Source organism: Abramis brama (assembly GCF_963993115.1).
Source record: "Abramis brama genome assembly, chromosome: 1".
In the NCBI taxonomy this organism is placed as follows: Eukaryota; Metazoa; Chordata; class Actinopteri; order Cypriniformes; family Leuciscidae; genus Abramis; species Abramis brama.
Genome location: NC_139963.1, coordinates 64,584,613 through 64,599,846, shown reverse-complemented (window position 1 = coordinate 64,599,846; position 15,234 = coordinate 64,584,613). Strand labels below are relative to the sequence as shown.

The window sequence follows — 15,234 nt, the reverse complement described above, 5'->3', positions numbered from 1 at the left end:
GGTGTGCCTTCAGGTTTGATGCTCAGGTTTTGCCGCATTGATCACATGTGTACGGCTTCTCTCCGGTGTGAACTCTCATGTGAAGTTTAAGAGTTTGTTTGTTTGAGAATCTCTTTTTACACTGATCACACATGAATGGCTTCTCTCCGGTGTGGAACCTCATGTGAAGATTAAGACTGTTTTTGTTTGAGAAACTCTTCCCACACTGATCACAAGGGAATGGTTTCTCTCCAGTGTGGATCCTCTCGTGTGTTTTTTTATCTGCCAACTGAATGAATCTCTTGTCACAGTGTGAACACTTGTAAGGTTTTTCTCCAGTGTGGATCCTCTCATGTGTTTTCAGATTTGCTGACTGACTGAATCTCTTGTCACAGTGTGAACACTTGTAAGGTTTTTCTCCAGTGTGAATTCTCTGGTGCAGTTTTAAACTGTCCGCTCTAGTAAAAGTCTTCTCACACTCAAAGCACATGTACTCTCTCACACCAGTATGAATTTTCTGATGGTCATGTAAAGTATGCAGCAGTGAAAAACTCTTTCCACACACAGAACATGAATGCGGCTTCTCCTTCGTATGAACTGTCAGGTGTGTCTTCAGGTGTGATGCACAGACAAATGATTTGCTGCATTGATCACATGTGTACGGCTTCACTCCAGTGTGGATCCTCATGTGAATCTTAAGATAACTTTTGTATGAGAATCTCTTTTCACACAGATCACACATGAATGGCTTCTCTCCAGTGTGGATCCTCATGTGTAATTTATGGTGTGAAGATTGACTGAAATCTTTCCCACATTGATCACACTTATACGGCTTCTCTCCTGTATGAACTCTCATGTGAACATCAAGTTCATGTTTGACTGTGAAACTCTTCCCACACTGATCACATGTGAACGGCTTCTCTCCGGTGTGGATCCTCATGTGATGCTCAAAAATTTGTTTGCTTGATAAACTGTTTCCACACTGAGTGCAGGTGAACGATTTCTTGGCTCTTCTTTTCTTTAAAAATTTATTTTTAGTCTCTGAGCGACTCAAAGGTTTTTTTCCAGGTTTGACATGATGTTCCTCCTTCACTTCACTCAGTTCTTCTATCTCCTCGCTCTCTTCCATCAGGTCTGACATGAAAGAAAAAAAAAATATTACATTTCAAGAGAGAAATATAATGTGAAAGGACATGAAATTGAACCCTAATGTAATAGTAGAAAGTAGACAACTGCTATAAAATATTATGATAATTTGATGCCTTTTATAAATTGATTATATGTCCTTGAAACTTTCCATGAATGAGGTAAATTTATCTTCCAATTATTATTTTTAAAACATTGTAGGCACGAATCCCATGTTTCTTTAGGGACCGTTCTGTATTTATGGAAAAAAACCACCGGAGGAAAATAGGGGAGGGTCATGTCTTTTTATTCTTTGTTGAGGGGAGGGTCATCCAACTTTTTTTAGTCTAGGGGGAGGGTCACCCAACTTTTATATTCATGAAAACAGCAACATTTCAAAGTGGCTTGTTTGCTGCATATCTTTTACATGTAGCTCCATGTTGCTCTCGCGGTATCAGCCCCCCACATCTATATCAGATGGGTCTGACCCAACACAAATCCAGTTTGGGTCTGTTTGACAGTGCGCGCGCACTTCTGTACGCGCTCAGAAAAAGTGCATCATGTCAGAACAGTAGCAGGTTTAATATTAAGTGGCATGGCATCTGACGCACAGAAGCCAATGGCACATGTCACTATGCGTATTGGCACATCCGGTCTTCATTGGCATGTGCCAGTGGATAGTGGCATGTGTCACTGACATTATTGGCATGTGCCAGTGGTGGATAGTGGCATGTGTCACTGACATGGCGACACACTGACATGTCACCTGACTGACACCGAGTCGCGGAACATGTCACTGTGTTGCGACACCTCCAGTAGCGACTGAGAGATTAATCGAACACCTATAGCCTACTGACGTAATTGTGGCACAAAATCATAAATAAATAGCCTAATTTTGTGATATTTAAAAGATCAGTTAAACGAATTAAAGTGCATTAATATTTTTTCAAATGTGTTCAAATGCCCTTTTCTGAATGTTTTGTAATACCAGTGCTACTCTATGTTGTTTATCTCGCAAAGTCACAAACTGTCCATTCTAGGAAAGACACGAAATAAATCTATCATGGGTCACTACGAATAAGGTATTAACAGTCGCGTCCGTTACTGTAAACCTTTATTTTTGCGTGATGCTGCACAGACGCACGCCAGTAAGTGTCAGTATAAGTGAGTGTAACACTAGCCAGCGCAAGATTCTCATCTGTGGCTTTAATATTTCAAAAATAATTGTATCGAATTATGTAGCCTATGTTGTAGGCAACACATTAACTTAGCGATGTTATAAATCATATTTTTTGACAGCATAAAGCAAATTGTTATGCAAGTGGCATATGACACAATCCATTGGCACATCTCACGTTTTAGTGACACATGCCAATATCCACTGGTACATGCCAGTTGGCTTGTGTCACTAAAACTGACATGTCTCTTTATGTTGTGGCACCTCCAGTAGTGACACCTGCAGCTGTCTGCCGGAGTATAATGTAGATTATGTAACATATGCACATAGTTAATTTGTACAACAAAAAATTATTTTATTTATTGAATAATTCCATAAAATTATTTTTGAAATATTAAAGGTATGCTACTGAGGAAGGTCCTGCGCGACCAAACATTTGTTGAATTTTTAAAATGCACTGAGCACTTTTTTGCACTTGTATAAATAAAGAATATTGCTAGTAGCTCGGTCTACTTCTTTTCAGATATATAGCCTAACAAACAAATGATTTTTAATAATGAATTTTTTTACACTTTTTGTAAAGACTTGAAATATTAAAGCCACAGATGAGAATCTTGCGCTGGCCAGTGTTACACTCACTTATACTGACACTTACTGGCGTGTGTCTGTGCAGCATCACACAAAAATAAAGGTTTACAGTAACGGACACGACTGTTAATACGTTATTCGTAGTGACCCATGATAGATTTATTTCTTGTCTTTCCTAGAATGGGCAGTTTGTGACTTTGCGTGATAAACAACATAGAGTAGCACTGGTATTACAAAATATTCAGTGGCACATACCAATCAAATACAGACGTGACAAATAACACGTTTGAAAAAATATTAATGCACTTTAATTCATTTAATTGATCTTTTAAATATCACAAAATTAGGCTATTTATTTATGATTTTGTGCCACAATTACATCAGTAGGCTATAGGTGTTCGATTAATCTGTCACACATTGACATGTTCCGCGACTCGGTGTCAGAACTGCAGCTGATAGAATGTGCACTGTTGCGCGATACTAGCCTACCATATATAAATTTCCATCCTAATATTGTTTCCACAATAATGTTAGTGAGTAAATCTACTGAAATTTCCACCATAACAGTGGAGTGTGATGTGTAAGATGTAGGGCTACCACATCTTTAAATTACTATTAGTATTATTTAAGTTAACATAATAAAATACGTAGACCTACACCAAAAAACTAGTTGAGGATAAATTCGTTAAAATTGGGCAATTCCAGCGTTATGGACGTGACCTTTGCAGTCAAAACTTGAAATATAAATTCTCAGAAAATGCATTTAATATTGAAACGTCTGTTAATATATCCATACTCCCTTAATAAAGGAGTCAAGACATTAGGAAAATATCAGTCTACACATGCGTTTTATATTTAATATGAGGGAAATACACATTTGACGTGACACAAAAAAATCTTTAACTTTTAGGTGGCAAAATATTTTTTAGTAATTCTATGAATTACACTGCGCAAACCAAAAGATATATACCCACCGGATGAAGAAAGGTCAGCCTCCACAGAACATAAAATATTTGTTTTATTTTATTTTTCGTGTTCGCATTTATGTGAAAAAAGAAAAAAAACAATGTTAAGGGCGTGACATGACTTCTCCAGTTCTCCATTACGGACATGACTGCTCTGAAAGCGACTTTAAAAAAAATCACACAGACCTCAAACACAAAGCACAAAGCCTGTCTTTAAAGTGAATTTCGTTTTTTATTAATTGTATCTTAATTTTAATCAATGTTTCATCAACCAATTGCCTGGATTTAATAAATAAGAAGTAAATAAATATAGTAGAAAATAGATAATCATGACACGGAGGCGCCGGCGAGTGAACTGGACTCTCGTCTCATAAATGAACCGAAACTCAGCGTAAGGTAGGCTACTTGCCTCACAGACCTGAGAAATATATAGAAAGCTTGAAATGTTTACTTTTAAACAGAACTGTTTTAAAACAGACTGCTCTCCTATGTAATCCGTATGAAATGTGCATTTCTCTCTGGCGCGTTCTGCGAAGATCACGACGCATCGTCAACTTCATCTTTGCAGTCGACACAAAAAACACTTGTTTATTAATTAAACAATTAAAATGTCTCCTTGCTATATTTGACATATTCATAATCATTACTTTTGCTGGTTCTTTGTGACAGCTTTTAGATGCTTTATTGGCAGCGCCACCCACATGTTGAACGAGTCACACCGAAAACATGATTTTTTTTCAAAAATCGTGATACCAACCGAATCGTAGGTTTGGTCTATCGTTACAGCCCTAGTAAGATGAGAAAGCAAAAGTTTATGGTTGCAAAAAAAAACAATGGCTATCTGAACATCTTTGCCAAGCGCAAACCAGTACAGAAGTAGGCCAATCAATAAATTATCAGGGAGGGTCATGCCTTTTTTCACAATCATTTTGGAGGGTCATAGAAAAATGTATTGCTGGCGAAGGGAGGGTCATGTATTTTTTGATTACAGATCTCAAAACTCCTCTGGTGGCCCCTTAAATAAAAAACGAACAGTCCCTTAGCAAAAACTATTAAATATATTTGATAAATTACAATTATCTAACATGATATTAACATAAAAATATACAATACTGCCATATTTTGAGATTGATATTTATTTTACTAAAAACGTTTTGAATTATTAATGGCCGTTCACACTAGACTTTTCCTTGAACTGACTTCCATTCATGCACATGTGAAAGTGGGACACCAGAAACACAAGCTCAAGTGAATAACCATGTGAGAAATAACACAAACGTTCAGCATTCAAGTGGAGTGGATTGTTTATTTTTATTATTATTATTATTATTTGTTATATGTTGAACTTGTGTTTGTAAAAAAGCTGCCGCAGAATGTGACGTCATTTCACAACCGTTGCAGTGTCTGTAGAAACTTCACAAGCTCAAAGTGTAGAGTGACCGCAGCTAGATTTAACTAGATTTAAATTAACTATTTTATTATATTTATCTGTGTCCTACATGTTTCACTCAACCCTGTTACTCCTGACATGATTTTCCTCCTTTCAAAAACTGAGGAAAAACAGCAAAACACTGCTGCTTCAGTGTATATGTAATGAGTGATTATAATCAAGGTATTCATCAATATTTTTTCCTTCTAAATATCAAATAAGTTGAATGACTTCTGTGAGGATTTTACTTTGTTATAGAAGTTACAAGTGTGATTACTGAAATGTTCTTTTCATGTATTCTCTAATGTCTGTATTTGATATCTGGATGCAGTAACAGTGCTTGCGTATAACTCGGCTTCAAGAAATTAAATATGGAAATGTTTTGTGTTTAAGAAAGGTCTTCAACGTGTTAAAACATATAGGGGTCATTGAAGTCTATAGTTTAAGGGCCCATTTCTCAGTTAAAGCCTTACTTTCCATTTAAACTAAAGTTTCCTATCCTGAGAGAAAGAACTTGTTATCTTGATGTTTTGAGACGAGACTCTCCTGTTTATAGTTAGAGCCTGGCCGAATCCAACCTTGGAAAAGCTGTGCGTCGGTGTGTGTGTTAGTCTTCTTGCTTACAGGTTAAGAAACCACTGGCATTGTTGGAGATTGACTGAGTTGTTGTTCGGGACATGCTGGCGCCCAACAATGCAAATCTGAGAACTGGAAGGTCACGATGTGCCTAACTTCAGAGGTCTGAGTGTCAGATGCATAATCGATGGAGATGTGATTCAGTCTATCTGTATATGTGTGGAAAATTACTATGTTTATCTATTTCTTAGACAATGAGAATCATTTAACCTGTAAGCAATGACGTAGCTTAGACCTTGGAAATGGTATATCTGCTGTGTGTGTGTGTGTGTGTAACTGCTGTGATCTGTGTAACTGTATGTAAGCGGGGCGTCCATACGAACTCCTGTGTGAGTCTTGAAGATGAACTTCTGCTGATGAAACTGCAAACTATTTTCAGTAAAACTTTTCTTCAATTTATTATAATTCTGACTCTGGGTCTTCTTTCAAACATCTGGTCATTGGGTCCTAAACTGTTAACCCCTAACAATGGTTTCAGGTTATCCTACACTGAATAATCAAATGTAAAAATAAAACACGGCTTATTAATTCTGATTCCTAATAAAGCTACAAAAGTTATTCAGCCAAGAGCAGGGAGTGATTTTCTATTTATCTTTTGTTTATGACCCCAGTTATTACAAGCCGTTTCGATACGCATATCGCCATATATGCCTCTGCGATAGGGCTGAACGATTAATTGCATTTGCGATAATATCGCAATATGATGAAACGCGATTTTTGTAACCGCAATTAGATTATTTTCCAAAATCGTTCAGCCCTACTTTGCGATATTTCGATATTCAATATATTGTGCAGCCCTACTTAAAACTGTGACACCCAGGAAGTGACATCATCTGGGGTCTTTCTACTGCATGATGGGAAGGCAAGTAAATAATCTCAATCCATTGTCTCAGTTTTGACACAAACTGTAGCATTGACTGTATCCATCAACCCTGTTACCAAAGTTACTGTAAGAAGAATCTCTATAACTATGAATAACTTGTATGATATTTGACAAATACAACTTTATCAGTAACTTGGTGTTTACTGATTATTCCTAAAGAAGTAACAATTTTGTAAACAATTTTGAAAATGACAAAAATTCTGGTAACATTGTTGCAACATTTTATTTCTCCATTTAATAAACGAACCATTCAGTCAGCTAGGTTTTTGTTATGAAAGAAATACAGTTACAATTTCAAGCATTTTATCCAAAATGTAAGCACTTTTCAAACCTTGAAAACACAACATCAAAATTCAAGCACTTTCAAGGATTTCAAGCACCCGTACGAACCCTGCTCATAATTTGGCCTTTTCCTTGCATTGCAGTTTTTTTCTTATTCTTAATGCGATCAACATTTGATGTGTTTGAGGAATTTGACTAACATGTAACATTTTACATGCATTCTGCTGAAATGAACGAAATGACTCGAAAAAAGATTCAACGATCCGAGTCAGTAAAATGATCCGAACTTCCCTCTACTAGAAGTGACACTGGGCTCTTTCTACTGCATGATGGGAAGACAAGGAAATAATCTCAATCCATTGTCTCAGTTTTGACACAAACTGTAGCATTGACTGTATCCATCAACCCTGTTACCAAAGTTACTGTAAGAAGAATCTCTATAACTATGAATAACTTGTATGATAATTGACAAATACAATTTGTTAGAAATGAAGAATTCCAACACGAAAGTGCCTTTGGTCTTCGTCTTGAATCAGGCATATGAATGAACAATTAACCAGCACTGGTGGAGCATAGCTCAAACTCAAAAAACTCTAAATATGAATATATAGCAAGAATATGAAGGGAGTATTTGGCTTTAGCCAATCAAACCATACATGACATCATGTACATTGTATAACAAATCTATATATGGTCAATATCCGGCTAGATATCCTTCTGTGCCTTGTGGTCCAGAAGGCTATATAATGCTTATAATAGGTTGCTCTCCTCCAGTGAAACAATGCAGTCCACAGTAATGGATAACAGATGTGCATTACATACATAGAAAGGAATCCAAGCTTCTGCATGCTAAACTATTCTATGGACAAAGCTGAGATTTCAGATAGTAACACTATAACTTCTAACACAATTTTATCAGTAACTTGGTGTTTAAGTTTTAAGTCTTGGTGTTTATTCCTTAAAAAAAGTGTAAACTATGTTGAAAATGAATAAAATCTGGTAATGTTGTTGCAAATAGGGAACCAGATATAAAATAAATGTCAAATAAAACAAAGTAGTATTTAGCTTGATCTGATGTTGACAATCAATATACAAATGTCTCAAACCTCCCTTTACTGACCATTTGTTGAAAACAAACAAAAAACATTCTGTAACGTTTCATAGTTGAACTGTTTATCTAAATGTGCTTGAATGTTTCTAACATGAATGTTCTTCAGCATCATGAATGAATGAAGAATAAACACCAACCTCTTTGTTCTTCAGGATCTTCAGTGTGTTTCATTCTGCAGGGTTCTGGATCACTCATGCTCTCACTGTCCTCTTTAATAAACTCAGTCTTTGCAGATTTCAGCTCTTCCTGATGCTCTGATGCTCGTCTTCACTTGTAGCCGATGGGAATTTACAGCATTTATTGGAGAATTGCTGTGGGAAGAGCTTCACTGATGATGTAACTGCAGTGGGAGGAACTTATCTGACAAAATAAAAAATAGTATCAGTTCCTGAATTTGTTTTTATACTAAATATCACATGTTAGCATGTCTGTCTGTCTGAAGTAAAGTAACATGTGAATGTATAACTTATTTTATAGCTAACCTTAAAGCTCATTTCATTGTCAACAGACTGTATTTGTTTGTGTCAATTTACAGGAGATCTGAAGACATCAGCATCATAAATAAGGTGAAAACAGAAACTATTATCATGAAATAAAGAGTGTTTTCAGCAGATCTGTTAATATTGATGAGCCTCAGACTATCAACACTCATTCAACAAGCCATTCAGGGTCATCAGCAGATCATCTCACTTTATTCTGAGTGTTTGCTGTTAGAAACACATTATTTGAGTCAGGATACATGATAAAAGTCTGTGAAACTGATCTATTGAAAGAAAATACTGTTGCTTCTCACCATCTGACACAAATAAAACATAAAACCAAACCAAACTTAATTAACCACCTCATCTAAATAACTACAACAGCATAATGTTAATATCTAAAATATATTTTGATTTTCTAGTAATTACAATCATTGCAATAATGTTCAAAACTGACAATGATCCTAAAAAAACTCATGCTCGCTGCTGCTGCACTAAATGTTTATTTCAGAAGGAAGACGCCAGAAAAGACGCACAAGTATCGCTGTGATCGATGAAAACAATACAGAAATGAGTCTGTCGCTTAATCAAACTCTATAAAGTGTGTGTGATGGTTGTGTAAATATGAGAAATACCGTGAACTGCTCTCCTCAGGACTACTTCTTCTTCTTCTTCTTTCTAGTGATGGCCGGATCGTGCCTGAAATGTAGTCGAGAGTAGGAGCTGCAGTGAGGGGAGGAGGAGTGAAAAAAGTGGAGGCAAGCCGGACAGTTCTCTCTTCTCGTAGTGAATCTGACACCTGTGAGATCACAGATGAATATCACTGGATTCACGCTCGTGAACAGTGTTGGTAAAACTGGATGTAATTTAAGTTCTGTTGCTTTATATGAACAAGACACCCAAAGAACTTGTTATTTAATTCCATTCCAGATACTTGTTTATCCATAATTTTTACTTTAATACAGACATATGTTTATATTTTTTTATAAAATGACATCACATAACCCATAGAGATCACACTGTCAGAAAGTTTGGGTATATTCCCTTATAATGTATACACATAAAAACATGATATCAGAGTTTTAAAATAAAGGAGCGAGGAAACGAGGATATTGAGAAGCACCCAGAGGTTCTCGAAAGAGGCGTGTTCGTCTCGGTCGGTGTATGACATAAAAGTATTGCGAGAGCGATTACAGAACTGATGGCTCCATATGCTTTCTAATCGCTCTCGCTGTATTTTCTGCGTAGCGCCGGCGCCGCCTCTTACAATGCAGGCTGCAGCGCCCCCTGACGACAGCGGTTTCACTACATTGGAATTTAAGATGACATGACTTTTAAATAACTTTTTGTTTTTCAACCTGTTTTGGTTTTATGACTAAAATAAATTAATATATCATAAGGCCAGGCCTAGAGTGGGTAATCGGGAGAGTCGGGAGAATTCCCGTTGGGCCGCGGGAGAGTCGGGAGAATCCCGGTGGGCCGCTTCACTTTTGGGCCGGTCGAGGAAATTTTATTTATTTTTTTTCACATTTCAGTGTCACGTTAGTTACATTAGGCTACACACATTCCGCATTCTGACAGCGCAGTGCGCAGCCTCTGCATGGGTTGTACCATGTGATAGATTTCTCCCCTCCCCTCCTATAGAGTTGGTTGGGTCCATAGCCCGTCTTTTCCAAAACGTTTTCTCAGGTGGGCTACCGCGGCACCGCCGGCGCCTACCGATAGCTGAGTCGGCCCTACCGTAACGGTAGCTACGCGTCAGGGAGGATGGATGGGAGGAAGAGGCCAGGAGGTATGGAAGCTTTGTTTCCGCCACAGAATAAAACATTTTAAAAGATAATTGTGACTTTTTATCTCACAATTGCGAGTTTACATCTCGTAATTCTGACTTTATTTCTCAGAATTGCGTGATATAAAGTCAGAATTGCGAGATATAAAGTCAGAATTGCGTGAAATAAAGTCGCAATTGCATGTTATAAAGTCAGAATTGCGAGATATAGAGTCAGAATTGCGTGATATAAAGTTGCAATTGTGTGTTATAAAGTCAGAATTGCAAGATATAAAGTCAGAATTGTGTGATATAAAGTCGCAATTGCGTGTTATAAAGTCAGAATTGTGAAATATAAAGTCAGAATTGTGTGAAATAAAGTCACAATTGCTTAAAGGTGCATTAAGCAACTTTTCATGTTAAAAATACCTGTTTTCTAACCCATACATGCTTAAACAATTGCCTGATGGGCTGAATGAGCCCTTCTCTGATCACTGAGATTGTCTCTATAATCCTGTAAAGTAAAATAAATACGAGGGATTCGGGCCGGAATTTTAGACTGGGCGTGACGTCATGCGCGTTCACGGCACTCTCACATAGCTATGTCTGGCAGGTTTGTGTATTCGCCGGCATTCTCCGTAGAAGATGGATTGTAAGAGACCTGCTTATAGTTCATTTCAAACACCAACGCAAACTCCACGTAAGATAAAAAAAAGAAAACTTTTGTCCGTGAGCGTGCACACCTCTGGTTGCAGTTTCGCTTGCCGCCAGAGGGGGCATAGTTCTGCAAAAACTCAGAGACTTGCTTAATGCACCTTTAAAGTCTAAGTGAATTATTATTTAACCTTTAGGCTACATTATTTGTTAACCCATGGTATTAATACAAACTACACAATAGTACGAGTTGAACTGTTGCTTCATTTATCCAATTTAGAAAAAGTGCTAATTTGGAATTCCACCATGGAAAAAGTGGGCCGGTCTTGGGCCTGAAACTCCCGGGCTGAAAAGAGGCCCCACTCCGGCCCTGCATAAGGCAATAAGCTGATCTCGCATGGAGTGAGTGATGTGACATTCATTTAATGCATGTGAAAAAAACTAAATATAGACATACTGACTAAATCATTAATCAGCATTAGGGGCTGTTCACACAGAACGTCAATCATTCCACTCTGCTTCTTTTCCATTGTTTTTCAGTGTGAACGCACTACTCGTGTTTAACTGTTGTGCTCGAGTCTCACGCATGACATAGCATTCAAAACACAGCACTCAAGTTTAAATAAGTTCAACTAAAACGTGCCTCGAGACCTTGTGGTTTCCCCCCGTTCCACTGCCCGCGTTTGGCGTCTTGCGTTTTCGCTTTGAAAGATTATGTTTTTGTGTGATAAGGTAATATGCAGATTTGTGTGCTGTGCTTTTTAAAATGTATCATGAGTTCTGAGCTTTCTCTCATTCATTTGTATGTTCATCTTTTTGTTTGGGCTGTTTAATATTAGGATTTTGTTTAAAATAACTCTACCATAGCACCGCCCCGCAATATCAAGCCCCGCCCATTAAGCCCCGCCCCCAGCATCCGCCTGATAAAATATGTTCCAGCGGCTCTGCCGAAAACTGTTTCTTTCAGACGCATCCGACATACTGAGAATTGATGAGATGGAGATACTGAGCTTGCGTGTAATTATTTTCCCCGGACGAAATACATGCTACTTTATTATTTTGTTGCAAACCAAAAAGGGTTACAAAATAAAACATATAGGCCTTTATCGCATCACGATAGAACGCCGGAAATAGCCGCGAGAAATTGCTGAAGCAGTGTACTGCGTCTTCCGGTTATTGCATTCACCATGGCTGCCTGTTAATTATCACTGGTCACGATTTTATTAAGCTTACTGACCTACTTTTCATCTAAAGGTAACCAAGTAACCACCGAAAGTGCGAGTACACTGCTTCGCGATTTCGAACATTCCGAAACCAGGAAATGAGATAAAGGCCTATTGGAAATGTTTATGACTTAATTACTGTATTATCACTGTATGAGTTTTTGAAACAACTGGTGGACGAAAGTATTAAATTGTTTGTTTTTTTTAAAATCTTGTCTTAAATGACTGTGCATTGTTTTAGTTGAAGATGTTGTTGAAGGCTAAATGAAGGGTGTTTTATGATCTCAATAAGGGATTTTGGACAAAAACAACTGAGTTACAGTAGGCTGTTTTAACAGGAAGCAAGGGTGATTTATGAAATTCCAGTACTGTAATTATAGTTAATGACACATTCACAAATTTAGTTTGTATTAAATAAACTGTTTTAATAAACTGTCAAAGTGTTTCAAACAATACACCATTAAAATTGAACGAAGAAGAATTGTTGAAAACTAGTGCACTTGCACACTACACTGTATTTAACTCAGGCAATGCCTGTTATTATCTTGCATTATCAAAAAAAGTGCACTTGCACATTTAACTCTTCAGGCAATACCTGTTGTTATCTGTAAATAACAAATGTCATCTTGCATTATAAAAAAAAGTGCAAAGACAGTTTTAAGCCAGTGAAGTGAAAATACAATAAAAGATACAAAGTAACAATATGCAACTTAGTCATTTGACCCTCTCTTTGGTGCGTTGTCTTACAAGGGCAGGTTTGCATTCAGAAAAACAATCTGCCTAACTTTGTTTGGACTCAGTCTGTTTCGTCTTTCTGAAATAATCTGACTTGTTTTGGAAAACACTCTCTCTGAATGGCACAGAGGTAGCTACTATACAAAGTCTCCTTCTCATCACTGCTGTTAATGTAGCACACGTGAACTAAAGTCTGCATAAAGCACTTTCTAATACTTTGGACCAGATCAGAAGTCTATGTTCGCTCTTGAGCCAGCGTTGCAGCAAGACAAGGGAAATGACGACAAGAGACAGAACTACGGTTTGAAAAGTGAGTATTTTTTTATAATTTCTTGAATTAACCGGTTTCTTGTAAAGGGAAAAGGGGGAAAAAAAAAAAGAAAAGGTAAAATTTGACAGCAATGGAATAAAACAAAAAAACAATATAATTCACACAACAGTCCCCTTTCTTTTTTGTGTTAAACTTGAAATAAAGCTGTATAATTCAATGACTCCTTGTGTGTTATTTAATTCTGTAGTTATGCATACAATATATTTATATATATATTATATTTAATACTGTTTATATTTTATTTATTTAGTCTGTTATCCCTCAATTAACCTTAGTATTCCTATTTTACTCAGTTTAACTTCCTAGCTTGGTTTGGTTAGTTGTATACCTTTAAACAACCTTTCCTTTTACATATTTGTGGTATAACCCATTTACACAACTCACAGTTTAATAACAGCTTGTGTTCTCTTTTCAGAACCAAAGAACAACCTTTCAAATAAAAAAAAAATATATATATATATAAAGCAAAGATAACAAAATAACAGCAAATGAGACAATGCTCAAGAAAATGTCAGATGACACCGAATCAGAGTCCTTTCCAATTGATTGTCTTTGAAGCAAATAACTCAAGCAATTCAACAGGAGTTTAGCACAGTTCAATGTTCTTTCGTACTCCTGTTCCTGTGCTCTGTTAGTGTAAAGAGCGCAGATACTCAACTCCAAGATGCAAAATGGAAAAAAAAAAAAAAAAGGAAAAAAAAATTGTTCTTGTTCACAGAATAAGTGAGATCCTACCACCTCGAAGAAACAATGATATGTTGTTCAAGCTCGGGAAAACCAGGTTGGCTCGCCAGTCTCCACCAACGCTGAGCACTCCTCATTGTTGACAGAAACAGTTCTAACTAAGAACTCCTCGTTCAAGAATAAATCAACAACGATCAGAAATTATCTCGATGTATCAAGGGAATCTGTTTTATGCAGTTTTGTCAGACGAATTCGCTCAACTTCTCACTTAATCTTTCTTGACTTTAGAACTGCGATCGACATGCATCACTGCTCAGACAGCCATTTCACTTCACTCCGTGATGAGAGACTGTTTACGGAGACAGATGACGCAACACCCTAAGGGCGGAGATATTCCTAATTGTTTAAATATTTTCAATTTGCGACATTTTCTACATTCGTTCAAAAAATATTTAATTTTTTAAACATTAAAATAAATCAATAAATTTGTTTATGCGAATTTCAATTCTTTTCTCTTTTTTTTTTTTATAGGTTTGACATGGGCTATAGTAACCTAGGTTACATTAACCCTTAATGGTTAGACACAGCACCCCGCAATCGCTGGACAACTTTTTGCAGTCCCCTCGCAATCAAAATGACCTTGGATGCAGTCACAAATGTTTTTCAATAAAAACACAATAAAACTAAGTCAGATCTAATAAGTTATCATTGTTTATGAGAAGGGAAAAAAAGAGGATTGAAATGTGGCAAAATCATTCACTTATTTCAAATATTTCACTAGTGGAAGCAGTTCTATGTTAAATTAAATTATACATACCTTTCACCACTAATTTCAACAGTGACTTCTTCAGAGGGCTTCAAAATCTCACAAACATCCTTAATCATGTCCCATTCCCCTGCTGAAAAAAACAATAGAAACCATTACAGAATTGCTAATGGTTTCCACTACAAAACCATTACAAACCATCAGCCGTTAACCATTACAAAGTGGAGTCCATTACGTAGTGTGTTTTGGGCCATATTCCATTAGGATTTATTGGTTTTAAGGGTTTCCATTACAAATTTGTATTGGTCTGAATTTTAATGGTTTCCATTACAGTTTTGTATTGGTTCTGATGGTTTCATTACAAATTTGTATTGGTCTTGAATTGCACATATTTAATGGTTTCCATTACAGTTTTGTAT

General features: G+C 36.8%; 1 protein-coding gene across 1 annotated transcript; it reads right to left on the bottom strand.

Moving 5' to 3' along the window:
• Positions 1 to 22: 22 nt before the first annotated feature.
• Positions 23 to 14,934, bottom strand: LOC311082028 (uncharacterized protein; the record flags this gene model as incomplete). The annotated part of the gene is made up of 3 exons (XM_084112774.1): positions 23 to 1,113; positions 8,313 to 8,440; positions 14,867 to 14,934. 3 exons carry the CDS (start codon positions 14,932 to 14,934, stop codon positions 23 to 25), a joined length of 1,287 nt encoding a protein of 428 aa, XP_083968900.1.
• Positions 14,935 to 15,234: the final 300 nt, after the last annotated feature.